Source organism: Rhinolophus sinicus, chromosome 15 (assembly GCF_057876585.1).
Source record: "Rhinolophus sinicus isolate RSI-liver-muscle chromosome 15, RSI-T2T, whole genome shotgun sequence".
Lineage (NCBI taxonomy): Eukaryota > Metazoa > Chordata > Mammalia > Chiroptera > Rhinolophidae > Rhinolophus > Rhinolophus sinicus.
Genome location: NC_142515.1, coordinates 128909638 through 128925142, shown reverse-complemented (window position 1 = coordinate 128925142; position 15505 = coordinate 128909638). Strand labels below are relative to the sequence as shown.

The 15505-nt window shown below is 39.2% G+C and overlaps 1 protein-coding gene across 4 annotated transcripts in view; it reads left to right on the top strand.

Annotated features, from left to right (window-relative positions):
- The window catches only part of AFG2A (AAA ATPase AFG2A), a 275103-nt gene that overhangs the window by 67387 nt on the left and 192211 nt on the right, over positions 1-15505 (top strand). For all 4 annotated transcript variants that reach the window (XM_074338541.2, XM_074338542.2, XM_019741388.3 and 1 more), the window contains 2 exons: positions 7997-8050; positions 9814-9893. In XM_074338541.2, coding sequence (XP_074194642.2) covers positions 7997-8050; positions 9814-9893 — 134 coding nt within the window. The remainder of the gene's footprint in view (positions 1-7996; positions 8051-9813; positions 9894-15505) is intronic.

Genomic DNA, 15505 nt, shown 5'->3' with positions numbered 1-15505 from the left:
AGCAGTGCGACACTAAGGACTCTGTGGGCACATGTACACTTCACAGCTTAATTGTAGTCAACGTGGTGTTCGCTGCGTTAAGTGCTGAAGAAACGTCTGGTTTTTTCCCTGAGTGACTGAACTGTGGGGAAGGTTTGTATCATAACTTTTTGAGAGGAACAGCTTGAATCCTCTTCCCTTCCCTGGCAGCCCCTCTCGCTTTTTAGGGTTTTCACTTGCCCCAGGAATTTCTTGCCTGTACTTAATGCCTGTTTTCAAACTCTTCGAAGCGCTTTCCCAAAATTGCCTCTGTATGTGCTGATGCTGTTCTTTTTATTAATTTTCAAGATCCTTTACTCACATTACATATATGTAATTCTATCTCATGTGACTGGGTTTTTATGAGCATATTCCATAGCATTTACCCATAGTTAACACTTAGGTTAACTTGCCTTCCCTGGACATTTCAGAACTTATAAAAACTTGATTTGAATTGTAATAGCCAAAAGCAACAGGCAGGTGTCAGACACATTTAAAAAGCCCGTGGGAAGACCGGGCTGGTGGGGGGACGCAGTAGTGATTAAAGGGACAAAATTGCAAGAGCATGAGGTGTAAATATTATCCTTGACTTTGTGATTGATATGGTGTAAAATAATGAAACAAAGTAAAAGATAAGTCAGGTTTAGTTCTCACAAATTGAACAGCTGCACAACTATTTTTACATGTATTTGTTATTTTTGTTGTTTTGTAACTTGAACACTTGATCTCTGCCATCGAAACATTACAAATCACACTACCCCCAAGTAAGCCAATTTATGGTACTTTGCTTCCTTTTGGTAGTTTTTCTTGATCACCCTTATCAGGGAAGCACGTGTTATCCAGGCAGGTGAAATGTGGCAAGACTAACATACCGTAGTTATTTGGTAAGTAAAATTGGAAAAGAAATTACCTCACGTCGGTCTCATCGACCTGATCTATTCTAGGGATCTGTGTATTACTCTTTTAAAGAGTGAGCTAACTTATGAGCAAATGTGGGACTTACAGACCGTAAGATGTGTGCCCAACCTTTAGATGTGAATGGCCTCGTTTACAGTGGGCATCAGTAACAGTCTTCTTTTCAAATTAGCCCATGTTCACAGCTGTTTACTGAGCTTTAGCCTCTGCCCTTGCCACTTGATCTGCTCCCACAAATACCTTTGCATTTGAATTGCTGGTACTGTATAAAATCTTAAGGGAATGGTTCCCTTATTTATGTATTTATTTATTTTTAAGGACTTGGGAAAACAGGGGACATCCTGGTTGTTAGAAAAAGTAGTAGTCTGGGAATCAAAGTCCTGCATGCTTGCCATCATTTCTGCCATTCAACTTTCCAGGACCGTTGGCCCTTCACTCAGCTTCTTAGCTCTGTGTTCTCCTCTGGTTCTCCTCTCAGCGAGGTGGGTTAGACTGAATGACTCCTGTAGCCCTTCCACAAATAATAACCTGTGCGTGGCTCCCGTGATGCTTATTTTCTGATCTGCTGCTTGTCCTTTGTCCCTGTTAGTGGCTAACCATTTGGGGCATATCCTATCATTGTCAGGTGTAATGAACAATTAGGAGACTTAAAGCCCAGTTCTGCCATTTACTAAGCTATGTGACTTTGTGCAAATGAACCTTTTTCACTTGAATTTTTTTCTGTAAAGTTATGATAGTAAGAGTATCTACTTCAGAGGACTGATGTAAGCAATAAATAGGGATAATAGATATCAAGCCTTTAGCAAGACTTTTATAAATTAGTTGACACTCGTTGCTGCTTTCTTCTATTTTTAAGAATTGGATGTCTGTTTGAATTAAAATGAAGGAAAAAATTATAGCAGCACAGCCTAGGGTCTCATAAGTGTTGTGTTCATATTAGAATGAAATGTAGTAGACTATATCTTTGAAACTGAATTTAAGCTTTTGCAGCTCTTTGTACCAAAATGCAGTGACATCTGGCAATTTGAACTTCAAACTCAGAATAACCTTCCTTGGTGATGATGTTGCTTACAGCCTTTTAGACCCATGTAGCATGTCACTTTAGCTCCTGGCCTGGCGTTTTGCTGGCCAGCATCTAGGCACTGTTTATCAGCATGTCATTCCATACAGGATGACATGTCCGAGGGACCCTACAGACGTCAGTTCCTTACTCTCTACTTGTTAGCAATACTTCATCTATTCCAATCCAGATTTTCTTCACAGCGCTAAATTCTTAGGTTAGATTTTCAAATCTGTTTGATGTTTTTTCTATTTCTTTTGTTTTGTTTTTTGGGGAAAAAAAAGCATTGTTTCTTATCCACAGGTTTCCTCCAGCCAATCTCTATACAGTAATAGAATGACCCTTCACTGGTTGAGGCTATATGCCATGTTTTCACATTTTCAAAAAAAAATACCAAGTTTGTCTGCCTACACGTCAGGTATTGAAGACATTAATCTTTCTGTTATCAGTAGCAGAATATTGATCCTGTATTCTCAGAGATCCTGAAACAATCATAGTCTTGTACTTTCCAAGTTGATGTTCAAGCCATCTTTTTTAGAGCCACACACAGTCTATGGAGAGCAGTAATCGTTGCTCCAGATTCTCTGCTTTCCTTCCGTTGTGCCAGATAATTAGAAAGCCCTGAATATATATATGTATGCCTGCTTAAAGAAATGTCTTCAGTGGATTACTATGTTATGTCATGCCCTTGACTTCTACAGAGAGTTGCTGTAAGAACAATAACAGTAATACAGAGTTGGTATGATAATAATTACAATAAAAACAGCAGGGACACCAGCAGTTTCCTTTCGGATCATTGTCATGCCACATTTTCCTAATTACCCTAAACTGAATCAAATTCTGCAGAAACATTTTTACCCCTTCCTCACGCTCCCCCCTCTAACCCCCTCCCCAACAAAAACCCGTTGTCCTAATTATCAAAAGGTTACTTTATTGAGTGGGCACTGATTCTTGTTTTATTGTGAACTTTCTGAATTCTTCACCAGTTCTCTTTGCGTGAAAGTGTCATTTATCATATGTAAATGAATAGCACCTGCTCTGTTATTTGACTTTATGTTATATATTATGAATGGCCAGACCTTGTTTTGTATGCATAGGACGGTGAAAATTAACATGCAGGGTAAAACCATGCAAAATGATCTTAATCAATGGGGAAGACCTTTAAAAATTGGGCAAAACATTAAGAACTCTCTTCTGATTCTTGGTTATAAATGCGTAAGGCAGTGTGTTTGGCTGTATAACAGCTTTCTGGCTTTTCTCCCTGCTTCCAAACTGTCTCAGTCCAACCTTTCATTCACACTTTGCTAGTCTAGCTCTCCATTTTATGAGGACACTACAGTTTATTCACTCATGTTTATGTTAATGAATTTTTCGATTTTTTGACAGGTTTAATTTTTGTTGTTGTAAACAGTGCTTCATGAATACCCTTGCATGTGAGTTTCTCTGGGGTCTGTATACCGAGACGTACAAGTTCTGTTCATGCGGCACAAACATCTTAAACATCACTAGGTGTTTTGAAATTGCTTTTGTTTTTCTTTACTTCTTTTTATTATTATTATTAGTTTCAGGTGTACAATGCAATGTAATAGTCATGTACACCCCTCACACAGTGATAACCCCCTCCCCCAATCTACTACCCCTCTGACGTCGTATGTAGTTGTTACAGTTTCACTGACTCCATTCCCTGTGCTGTACTCCACCTCCAGTGACTACATATATATATTAAATTGTAGTTGACATTATTATTTAGCTTCAGGTGAACACTGCAGTGGTCAGGTATCTACACTGTCCATGAAGTGGTCTCCCTAATAAGACAAGTGTCCATTGGATACCCTACAAAATCTTTACATTATTGATTATATTCCCCAAACTGTCTTTCGTATCCCCATGGCAATGAAATTGCTTTTTTAAGTGTTATTTATTTTTTTCCTTAATGTTTTGATCAATTTTCTTAATATTTTGAAGTCCACGTGTTTCAGGCAGCAATCATGTTACTGATATTTTTGATGACTGATTATCTTGTTGGCAGAAATGAACTATTTCATATTGTATGAAACTAATGGGATTGGGGTCGACAGACTATTAAGTCCTCATTTAACATCATCGATAGATTCTGAGACTTTCAGTAAAATGAGGTATAACGAAACCAGTCTTACCATTGCTACTGATATAAGACAAAAGGTAAATTCCTATGGCAGCTCATCAATGTTATGACAAAATGACATTGAATGAAATGACGTCATTCGTTATTCGAGGACCTGCTGTACAAGTCTTTGGGCCAAATCTAGCCTGCAGCTTGCTGTAAGTTAGCCCTTTAATTAAGAATAAATTTTGCGTTTTGAATGGGATGTAAAGAAGAAGGAGGAGGAGGAGAATTCCTCTTCTGACAATAAACTCCGTATTATTCCAGAAATTTCCTTTCTGCATTGTTATCCCCAACCATTTTCTTTCTGGTAGCGTCTGCTTCTCTGCTCTAGTTCATTAGCTCCTTCCCGTGTAGCTGGGTGCACAGACCCCCTCCTTCCTCTAGGACTCGGGACTTGTTCTGCCTTTCTCCTTCCCAGAGCGGTCCACGCTGCTGGGATCACAGCTGCCTTCGCCCTCCCTCCCACTCCGTGTGCACGTGGGCGACTGCAGCGGCTGTTGAGTGACGCCTGAGGAAATAACAACCACACTGATTCAGTCATTCCAAGTGATGTAACCCGGTCGTGAGCTCATTGCTGTTCAGGAATATTCCTTCGTTCTTTTATCTGAAGGAATCTTTGTTTTATTTTTGCTTCTCTTCGTGGTATTTGCATTATAGTGGTGATTTTTTCCACACTATATTTTCAGTTTTTTAAGAATATGTTTAATGTCTCCTATGAAGCCACAAACTCGTTGTAGGCACTTCATAAATATTCGTTGAGTGAAAAAACTGAATGATTCAGTGCCTCAACATGTCAGTAAAAAGATTAAGGTGCTAGACGTTTGTGGCCTTTCCAGCCTTTGATTTTGTGTGGATCTTTAATTTACTCACAGATAGAAAGTTGTCGTAGTAATCCTGCAGCTTTACATTTTTCACAGCTGAATTAATACATATAAAGTCCTTGGAACAGTTCATGTGGTGTGTAGTAAATGTTCGGTAAATGGGAGCCCTCATGTTTGTGATTACACCATTTTTCATTTTGAGCATTTTGTGATGAAATATTTTAATGAGCTGTATGTTGCTGAGATTCGCTACACTGAATATATTTAGCGTCATTTTTTCCTTCATGAACTTCAGTCGAATATGAAGTATCGACACCTTTTATTCTCTCTCACTTTCACATCTTGCTACTCACAACAAATTAAGTTGATTTTGTCTTTTTAAATAGTTTCTGTTGCCATATTCTTATTTCCCTCCCGTTGTTTTTCCTGAATCATCCTCATTTCTCACCTTTCCTATTTTACGAATTTGATAACTGGTCTCTGTTTCTGGTCTCATGTTCCTTTAAATAATCCTGTATATTGTGGCTACAACCATCTTTCCATAAAGCTCCTATTGTCAGTTAACTCCCCTAAGACCCATCCTATTGCTTACAAGATAAAATGTAAACTTGCATTTGACGGGCCCGGTGCCTCCCACCCGAAGTGGCCTAACCGATGCTCACATCCCCCCACATCTTACGCTCCACCTGGTCTAAATCCTCTTACCAGTTCTTCTCGAGTGCCTTAGTTTTGTGCATAATCGCAGTCAGTCAACTCTGAATTAGACCTTAAGAGCTCTTCCACGGTTCCAGTGCTGATAGTACCACCTATTTTGGCTCATCAGAGACCTTTTTGATTTCTTCCTGGCTCTTGATATATTCCATGTTTTTGAGGGTACAGAGTAAATCAGCTGAGGCTGAGGACTCAACTGAAATGTTACTTTCTCCAGGAGCGTCCTTGACTCTGACATGTGTTCTGTGTTTCAGTGGCACCTGTGCGTGTCTCTCTCCTAGTACTAGTCATACTCCAGGGTGATTATCTTTGTAAAATGGTATCTTAACTGAAGCTAAATATCGCCCATACCAATTTGTGGCATTAGTTGACGTTCTGCTAGGGTTTGCCCGTGTGCTTCAATCAGCCAGGTGTCTTAATTAATGTAAACTGTTTAGGAAGTACTCAAGCCAGTGTCTAGTACATCCTCTAATGTCTGGACCGGTGATTTGCATGGGATAGAGCATGACTCTTGTTCAAAATAAGGTAGGTGTGTGTGTGTGCGTGTGTGTGTGCGTGTGTGTGTGCGTGTGTGTGTGTGTGTGTGTGTGTGTGTGTAGAGAGAGAGGGAGAGGAAAAAAACGTGTGTGCGCACGAGCACACATCTGTTGGGTTTGGAGTTGTGTTGGGAAGGGTGTCACTAGAAGCTGGGTTCTGGGAGGAAAGGGGTACGGAGAGAAAGTTCCCATGGCTGAGAAGGACATGTGGCATTGTAGGACAAATTTTGTACCAGTATCTCAAGGGAATAGTTGTAGGTCTCAGGAGCAGAGTTTTTAAGAATATCCTATGACTTCCTGTGATGTGATGAATGTGTAACATGAGAAGATAGATAGGTGTGCAGTAAAAAAGAAAGCCTTCAGTTTTTTACACAATATATGATATTTTAGGTATTTAAAAAAGAAACAGTGTTAAAATTCAGAAATGTTAAATGTCAAAAAAAATGTACGTCTTTGGATCAGTGATTTGCAGTATACCACTGGGATTCAGTAGGGATTCTCCTGTTGATTGCTGGTTAGTGAAAATTGAAAACAATCTTTTACAAGAAGTTCACACCTTTCATCTTTGGTGCCTCTTCTAAAATATGTGGATGCAAGAAGGGACAAGAGACTCCCCATCAACTGGATGAAGTGCTGAGTGGCAGATACCTAAGGAAGATTCAGACAGGCTGAGTGCATAGACACTTTGGAGGGTGACGGGCTGTTGTCATTGTCACAGTTGTGGCCCTGAACTTTGTTCTATGAGAGTGATCTCCTCTGGCAGGAGAGTGGCTAAGAAGAGCATGTTTGACCCTGCAGATGTATACAGCTGGTGTCTACAGGCCACGTCAGGTGAGGGCAGACGCCCCTGCAGATGCATACAGTGGTGTCTACCTGGACACGTCAAGTGAGGGCAGACGCCCCTGCAGATGCATACAGTGGTGTCTACCTGGCCACGTCAGGTGAGGGCAGACGCCCCTGCAGATGCATACAGCTGGTGTCTACCTGGCCACGTCAGGTGAGGGCAAATGGCCCTGCAGATGCATACAGTGGTGTCTACAGGCCACGTCAGGTGCAGATGGCCCTGTAGATGCATACAGTGGTGTCTACCTGGCCACGTCAGGTGAGGGCAGACGGCCCTGCAGATGCATACAGTGGTGTCTACCTGGCCACGTCAGGTGAGGGCAGACGGCCCTGCAGATGTATACTGTCAGTGTCTACCTGGCCATGTTAAGTGAGAGCAGAGAGCTTTAGGGCAGCATTTATATCAGCAACATTCGGGGAAATATTGTAAGATCATCATGGATTCCATGATCCCCATTCCATTTTCAGGGGTTATCATGGAGTCGTAAGAAGAGTAGCCTGAGGTCTTGCTTCTTGTCAGAGGGAGCTATTGATCTAGTGGACTTAAACACAGCCCGACAAGTGGATCCTCTGAGACCAGCCACTGGTTCGGCCTGGGGATCCATGGGTGTTGCCCTTGCTGGTCTTCCAGATGAGACCGGTCCATCTCTTAGTGCCGAGCACCGTGACTGATATGTAAAATGTGGGCGGGTGGGTAGACAGATGATGGACAAGACATGATCACAGCCTTTCTTTTGTATTGATGTGTAGTTTGGGGAACTTAGAATGGCTTTAATTTTTGAAACACAAATAACACCAGTGAAAATAAGCTAAAGGAAAATGCTAAGGAACTAATTTAACTAGAAGCTGACATTTGTTTATTTTTTTCTTCTTTTATGTATATGTTTTACATTGAAAGACATGTAGTTGCATTTATAAAGAACTGAACAGTTTTCTTTTCATACAGGGGCCTGAATTAATGAATAAATATGTGGGTGAATCTGAAAGAGCAGTTAGAGAGGTAAGAACACTATCCTTAAAATGGAACCCTGCTGGAGAATCACACATCTGTCCTTTGGATGGTTTTCATTTTTTGGGGGTTACAGATTTTGAAATTTCCAAATCTAAATTCTAGTGGTATATTTTGTTGCTTTAAAATGCAGTTTTGATCAACTACAATACTTTGTTTCTGTTTTCAAACATTTTAATATTACCAGCCCTAAGTTTTACCAAATAAAGATATTTAAAAACAAGTATCAGCATTTCATTAAAAAAAAGACAAAAGGATATGTCTGCACTTGCAAAGATTGCATTATCTCTGAGTGAGGTTTAAATCCTTTAAACTGGGTAGTCCTCTAAATCGAATAAGCTTAGTGTATAAAAACTGCACTATACTCTCCTTGTCTTATTTATTTTACCTTTGCCTGGTGATTGAGACAATGCATCCCCTCCTCTCCTAAGTTTTAAAACCTGTGCCTGATTGACAGGCCACTCCATATTGCAGAAACTACACATGGTAAATAAATTCATGTAGAACAAGCATTGGAGTCGGGTGACCACCGCAATTGGAGCACAAGCCTTGGCTTTCCTAGACAGAGCTGGCCTGCGTCACACAGCCCCCGCCCCTGCCCCCCCCACAGAGCTGGCCTGCGTCACACAGCCACCGCCCATCTCCCCCCCCTCCCCCCATGTCCTCACAGAGCTAAGGAGGGCAGGAGCACACAGATAGCAGTGGATTGGATGGTCTCCATCTGTAAAATATCAGAGTAGTATTAGAGATTGGAATACTTTCTTGTTTAGTAGAGAAAACATCGTTACCTTTAGTCTTTTTTCCTCTTTAAAATGTAGATGATAGCAATTGTATAAAACATTAACTGATAATGACAACACCATCATTGATCAAAATATGAAAAAGGTGATGTTTTTTAATATTAACGTTTTGGTAACATTATTCTATTTTTATGGTCATGATACTTGTGACAAGAAAATGGCTACAGGTAACACACGTTTGGATTTCTTTGTGCCTGTGCTGACTTTTTCTAGCCCATTTCCACATGCCACCCCTATAGCTGCTATCTCGCCAGTCTCTGATGTTGATAGTCTGATTGACTTCTGGTCTGACCAGTCTATATGGTCTTCCAAATTTTGGCCATTTTTCTTGTCCTGGCATTGCACCAACTATTATTCCCATACAGTCCTCAGAGAAATGAGCAAGGCCTGTGGCTTTTGAATTTCTGGGTATTTGATCCGCCAAGCTATGGCTGATTTTATACATTGATGGTTTTTCTTTTAAACATGTGTTTATGGTAATACCTATCATTTACTGAGCTCTTACTATGCTTTAGGCATTGAGCTAAATGCTTTGCATTCTTTTTTATTCAGTTCTTAAGATAATCTTCTGAGGCTGGCCCTTATCATGATCTCTTTTGATAGATGAGGAAATTAAAGTTTAGACAAGGAAAGTTACCTGTTGGCTGCAGGTCACGCAGCCTCTTGAGTGGTGGAGCTGGCGTAGGAGCTGAGATTCGTTGCTTAGCCGGGTTGCCTCCTACACGCCTTTGTGATTGTGTTGTTGTCTTGTCTCTGCACGTAAACCCGGTGGAAGAAGATGCTTTGACATCCTTACAGAGTGTGTACACACCTCTTGTAGGTTATGTGCAAAATGATTGGGCTGGTTGGCTTGTACATAATAGATTTAGCTCTAAATACAGTTTTCAAATGGAAACCAGCTGGAGTGTTTTGGAGTTTGCTGATCTTTAGCTAATGTGGTGCTCTTTCTGCCAGGTCTTCCGAAAAGCAAGGGCCGTGTCTCCTTCCGTTATTTTCTTTGATGAACTGGATGCCTTAGCGGTTCAGAGGGGCAGGTAAGCAATACATATAGTAAGACTGCTGTGAATAGCATTGTAATTCAGTGCTACAGTGTAAATAGAATTGCTTATGCAAATTTTATTTATTAATATTAAAACATAATAATAATAAAACATAAAAGAAAACATTTTTCAATTCATGTTTTTTTTGTCTTATATCCATTAAATTATTTCACATGATTACTTTTTAATACTTTCATGTACAAATTTTTTTTTACAAAAAAAGCACCGATATTCAGTAAGGGCATTTTAGTTTATTTTTATGTCTCTCTACAGAGACCCCTAGCACTGCTTGTCAAAATTTGTTTTTATAAATACATGATTAAAACTATAAACAGAACTCAGTTATGCATAATTATATGATATAGTAGAACCCATTTATGAAAAAAAAAAGTTATACAGATTTTAGTATTCTCTGGATTAAATCATGTTTCCTAAAATATAATTAGGTACAGTAGATACAAATTGATATAAATACCTTTGTTTCTGAATCTCAGGCAATAAAGAGAATTATTTATAGTATCATTTGAAATGTATATATCTTAGAGCTGTTTCCAAGTATGATTTTTTTCTGTATAAATGTTTAGAGGCCTGTTGAGGAATATGTACTGCAAGCCCTTCGTGTTGGAGAATGTTGATTTGTGTCCTTTGTGCATAGCTTCCTGATGTACACAGTGCTTATCAAAGCTTTCTGATGGTAATTACAATGATGGCAGAGGGCACCCTGGAAGGCTCGGTATTATATTCCACAAGAGGCATTGCTGCTCTCTTCCTTCCTGGGTAGAGCTGTCTCGTTGGACAAGAGTAGAACCTGTTCGATATCCTTAAATACCTACCAGTCTTTTTATTTTATTTATGTTATGAGTTGAGGTAGTTGGGCCCTTTTATTACTTCTGTAGTGAGATGGCGCAAAAGGTTACAAATAGCTCGAGTTCACCGGAACTCCAAGAGAAGAATAGGAAGCCAGAGACGTTAGCTGAAATAGTGTGACCTGCACTTTTATGTGACATCAGGGACATCTGTTTTTGGAACCTAAAAAGGAAAAGGGTGGGTATACTTTGTTAAATATGAACCAGATGGGAGGTAGAATGTATAGCAGAGTTCTCATAAAATGCTTTTGAAATAAAATGGTGTGAGAAACCAGACAAGGCACTTGGTGGAAATATCCTGTTTTTGCAGGCAAATTTGGCTCAATGGGAATTTGCAAATGTATCAGAGATGCTAACGATTTGCAGCCTTGAGGCGTCATTTCCTCTAGAGCTCTTCTTCATCTGATTCTGTGTAGTATACCTCCATCCTTCAGTGACTCCTTCAGATAAAGTACAGATAAATTCTATGCAGCTGCCTTTGCATAGAAAAATTTCAGTCAAGCTAATTGACATTTCAGAAAACAAAGATGAGACTGGTGAGCAAATGTGATGCTCCTGGTCCAAAGGAGAGAGTTTGGGTTGTACTTCAGTTGCACTAAGTCTTATGTAGTGTGTTTTTTATAGCCATAGGCATCCCATAGAGTGATACTCTATGTGCAGGTTGTTTTCTAATTGTGTGATGGGCCAGCATTGCCTAGGAGGTGACTGTCAGCTAAGTAGATGGCTGTTACCTGAAAACTAGAACAAATAAAACCTCCAGATGTATATTTTTGTTCTTCAGCTATTTAAATTAAACATCATTTCTAGAAATTGAAAAAACAGTTATTGATACATACCAAAAGTTTAAAATTCCCAAGATAGTAAACCAATTTTATGCATTCTTAAAGAAATAGAAAACATAGAAAAATCAAAAAATTCCATAAACTAGGAGGCATTTTCTACATAGTACTGGGCTATAGAAGAATCACTGCTTTCATTTGTTCATAGTTATTAGCTGTTTTCTACGCTAATATTTGGATCAAACCCACTTGAGTCCAAAAATGACAGTGCGTAAGAAGACTGTTTCGTCTTATCAAGGTTTACATTCCAAACTTAAGATGTCAAACAAATTGAGCAGAGAATTATAGTATGAGCTAGTCCTTACCATCCTGTGCATGTTAAATCAATTACTTTGACTATTTGAAGTTACTCAAATGAGCCATACAGTGGAGGGTTGCAGGTGGCACATTGTAAATAGAGCAGAGACAACTATTAATATTTGCTTAGCTTTGAAAATATTCGTGCTTTCAGAAAAGGAGATTTTCTCATGCTTATAAAAGTGTCTAATTACAACCACTATTTTCTCCTCCTTCCTGCCCCATTTCAATTTCTTTGGGACTTGAATTTACTTCTCTTTATCTGTATGCCCATTTAAATTATGGGTATTCTGAATAAGATTTTTTTGTGTCTTATTTTGTATTGTGAGTTGGAGAAAACGTAAGATTCCCTTTGCAAAGTGCTCCAATGATCTCTATAACATTTGGGAAAATTGCAAATGCTGTTAAAGTAACACAACTCTTTGGAAAATAGGTAATATGGGAGAAAGTAAGGCACTGAGGTTAGGAAGGGATTTGAATTATACTGGGCTAATCATATTAGATAACAGTCATTTAGTGCTTATTATGTACTAGAAACTTGTAGTGCTTTACAGGTAAAGAAAAAACTCACTCAAAGGCCCGCATTAATGCAAAGTAGGATATTATACCCTGGACAGTGGGCTCCTGTACTCTGCGCCACCTCCCAGCTCGCTGAAATCTCCCCTTTTTCACGGTTTATAGTGGGGAGGGGAGAGGAAGCAGAGCTGTAATTCATCAGTCCACCTTGTAGTAGGCAGTAGCCATGTCCCCAGAAGTGGAGAGGCGAGGGGGTGTCGCTATCTAGTGTCTTCTCTTGGCCCTGCCTCCTGTGACTGAGGAAATGGCCACTTAGCAACCTGGAGATTCCTAGAGCAGCTCCCTCTGTCTAGGACATTCCAGGTGGTCATGGATCCGGAAGCATCCTTGTCAGCTGACACTGACTGCCTGCTAGTGCCAAACTTCAAGCAGACTTAGAAGAGATTCAGAACTGGGAGCCTGTCTCTGGAACTTAGAGTCTCTAGCTGGGGAGGCCCATTTTGTTGACTTAATTATTAGGTGGGTGCAAAAGTAATTGCTGTTTTTGCAATTATTTTTAACCTTTTGAACCGCAATTACTTTTGCAGCAACCAAATGTCTTCCAAATAACGGGATTCCCTTGGTTTGGACGTCACTCACCGTGTTGTGGCCTTCTGTAGTCTAATCCTCACAGCAGCCCCAGGAGGGCTAGGTCCTCTTCTCATTTCCATTTCACGGGTGAGAGCGTCAGCAGACAGATGTGCAAATACCTCACTCGGGTCAGGTGTCATAGTAGCCGAGTTGGGGTTCGAATTCAGGTATTTAGACTCCGCAGCAGATAGATTCTTAGCCACTTTGGACACAACTTCCACACCAGATTTCAGGATTCCAAGACTAAATAGTGAACCAGCTGACCTTTCAAGCTTGTATTTATTGTGCATTTCCTCTGTGACCTACAGTAGTAATGGCCCCATCTGTCCAACTGAGCTGTTGTAAGACTCCTTTGCAAGCGTTCATTTATTCGTGAATGAATGAAACAGTGAACAGGACGTAGGGAATTTCCTTTCCCCTTTAAGCCTCAGTTTCCTCATTTGCAAAATGGAGATAATAGTAACAAATTCTACGTTGTTGGAATTAAATACGTGTAAAGTGTTTCACATAGTACCTGGCATTCGTAACCGCTTAAAAAACTTCAGTGTTCCTTATAATCTCTGCATAAATATTCTTATAATAATCATTTTCATATAGATAGAAATATAGTACTCGAGGTAGAAATGAATCCTGCCCCAACAGTTTATATTCTAGTGGAGGAAACTGAAGCATTTGGGAAATTAGAAAAACTATTCTACAGGTGACCAGCGCTATGATATTTCATCAGTCTAAGATACTATCAGTTGTGAGACATGTCATTATTTTATGCACTATTACTGAAGAAAAATGAAGCTTTAATCTATGAAATGGTGCTGAGAAATCACCAACTCGAAGAGCTACCCTTATTTCAAAAATTTTAAATATCAAAAAAGTTTGTATTTAAGAAATGGAAGAAAGACTTGTCGTTGGGGAGAAAGAGATGATGGTCTCTTCTGTTTTGTAAAGCTAATGCTCTTACATAAAACATGTTTGGGATATTGCTTTATGACTAAAATGTAAAGACGATGATTAAATATATGGAAAAATGAAAAAAATTAAGGGCTCAGTTAAAAGCTGACTGATTGAATGATATCTTTTGTGTGGCGTTGGAGAAACTGTGATATTAATAATTGCTGTCTTGTATGGCTGTTTCTGCACTTAATAGTCCAGAATTGATTTCTGCTTGGAGTGGTTGGGGAAAACAGTAAGACAGTCTGAGCCAGCTGTCGTTGAAAATGAGGATTCCAGGCTTAGCAGCATTCTGCAGAGAGCTCTGCAAGGAGTTGTAAAATAATGATCAGGAATGGGGGTAGCCTCGTATGCAGCGTATTCAGCTTTCAGGTAAATTCCGTGAATTCATGAAACTAAGCATTGTAGAAGAAATTTTTGTAGGCATCGTTTCTCTCAAAATGACACTTTCAGGGGGTTTTCTAAATGGTTTTAATGTGATTTTTTTTATGGTGGTTTTAAAAATTTCATAAAACCATAAAATTTTATAGCTGGAAAAATTCTTAGAAGTCATCTAGTACAAGTTTTTATTCTTCAGAGGGAACAGAAGCCCCTAGAATTTAGGAGAAGGGACACCTAACTCCTTGTGGTCTCAACAAGACTAGAACTCGTGTCTTCTGATTTAGTGCTCTTTGAACTCCCTCTTACGCTATCCAGATTTGGGATAGAAAAAGTGTGTTTATGACAGGGTAAAAATTCTCTTAATTATTTAAAGAATATTTTATGTTTAAGAAACTGACAATAGCCACTTACTAAGTACTTTTAACCACTGCTGTATATCTGTTTCAAGGTGCTCAATTCAATGCCTATTCCCTTTCATGCAGTTTTTTCTAATTTATACTTAATCACCTTGGATATAGTTTTCACATTGGTAAACTTTTAGTGTTAAACAGAAATGCTTAGGAAAACAGAGCAAAAGAAAAATGGAAAGTGTGTAACAGATTTTTCATTTGAATAGTTTCATAACGTATAGCAGAGTTCTGTGAATATTTGGTGTGTTGTGTTTTGTCTGTGTTAAGTACTCTAGCATATAGATTAAAGTTCCGACTTCCCTTAGAGACGGCCTGTTGCAGCATTTTACTAGGAGCTGGGGATTCTTTTTGCTGTAAGACAGGTAGTTTCTCTTATGGTAACTGTGTTGCCTTTAAAACAAAAATTTGTTTGCATTTTGCGTGCCCCAAGAAAATGATCACAGATAAGGCTTGTGTTCAGACTAGTATTTGCTCGGCCAGCCTTCTTTTGGTCCTTTTTAGGTCTCTTCCAAGCCTGAAACAAATTCAGATGCCTATCATTTGGAACTCTTTATGACATCTTAAAATGTATACTAGAAAAAAAATTTAAATTGGATACTTGAGATATTAGTCTGTAATTTAGAAATCATATGAAAGGGTTGATGGCACATTTTATTTTATTGGAGGGAATGAAAAGGAAATATACCATTTTTGTGAAATATTTAGTACTGAAAAATAAA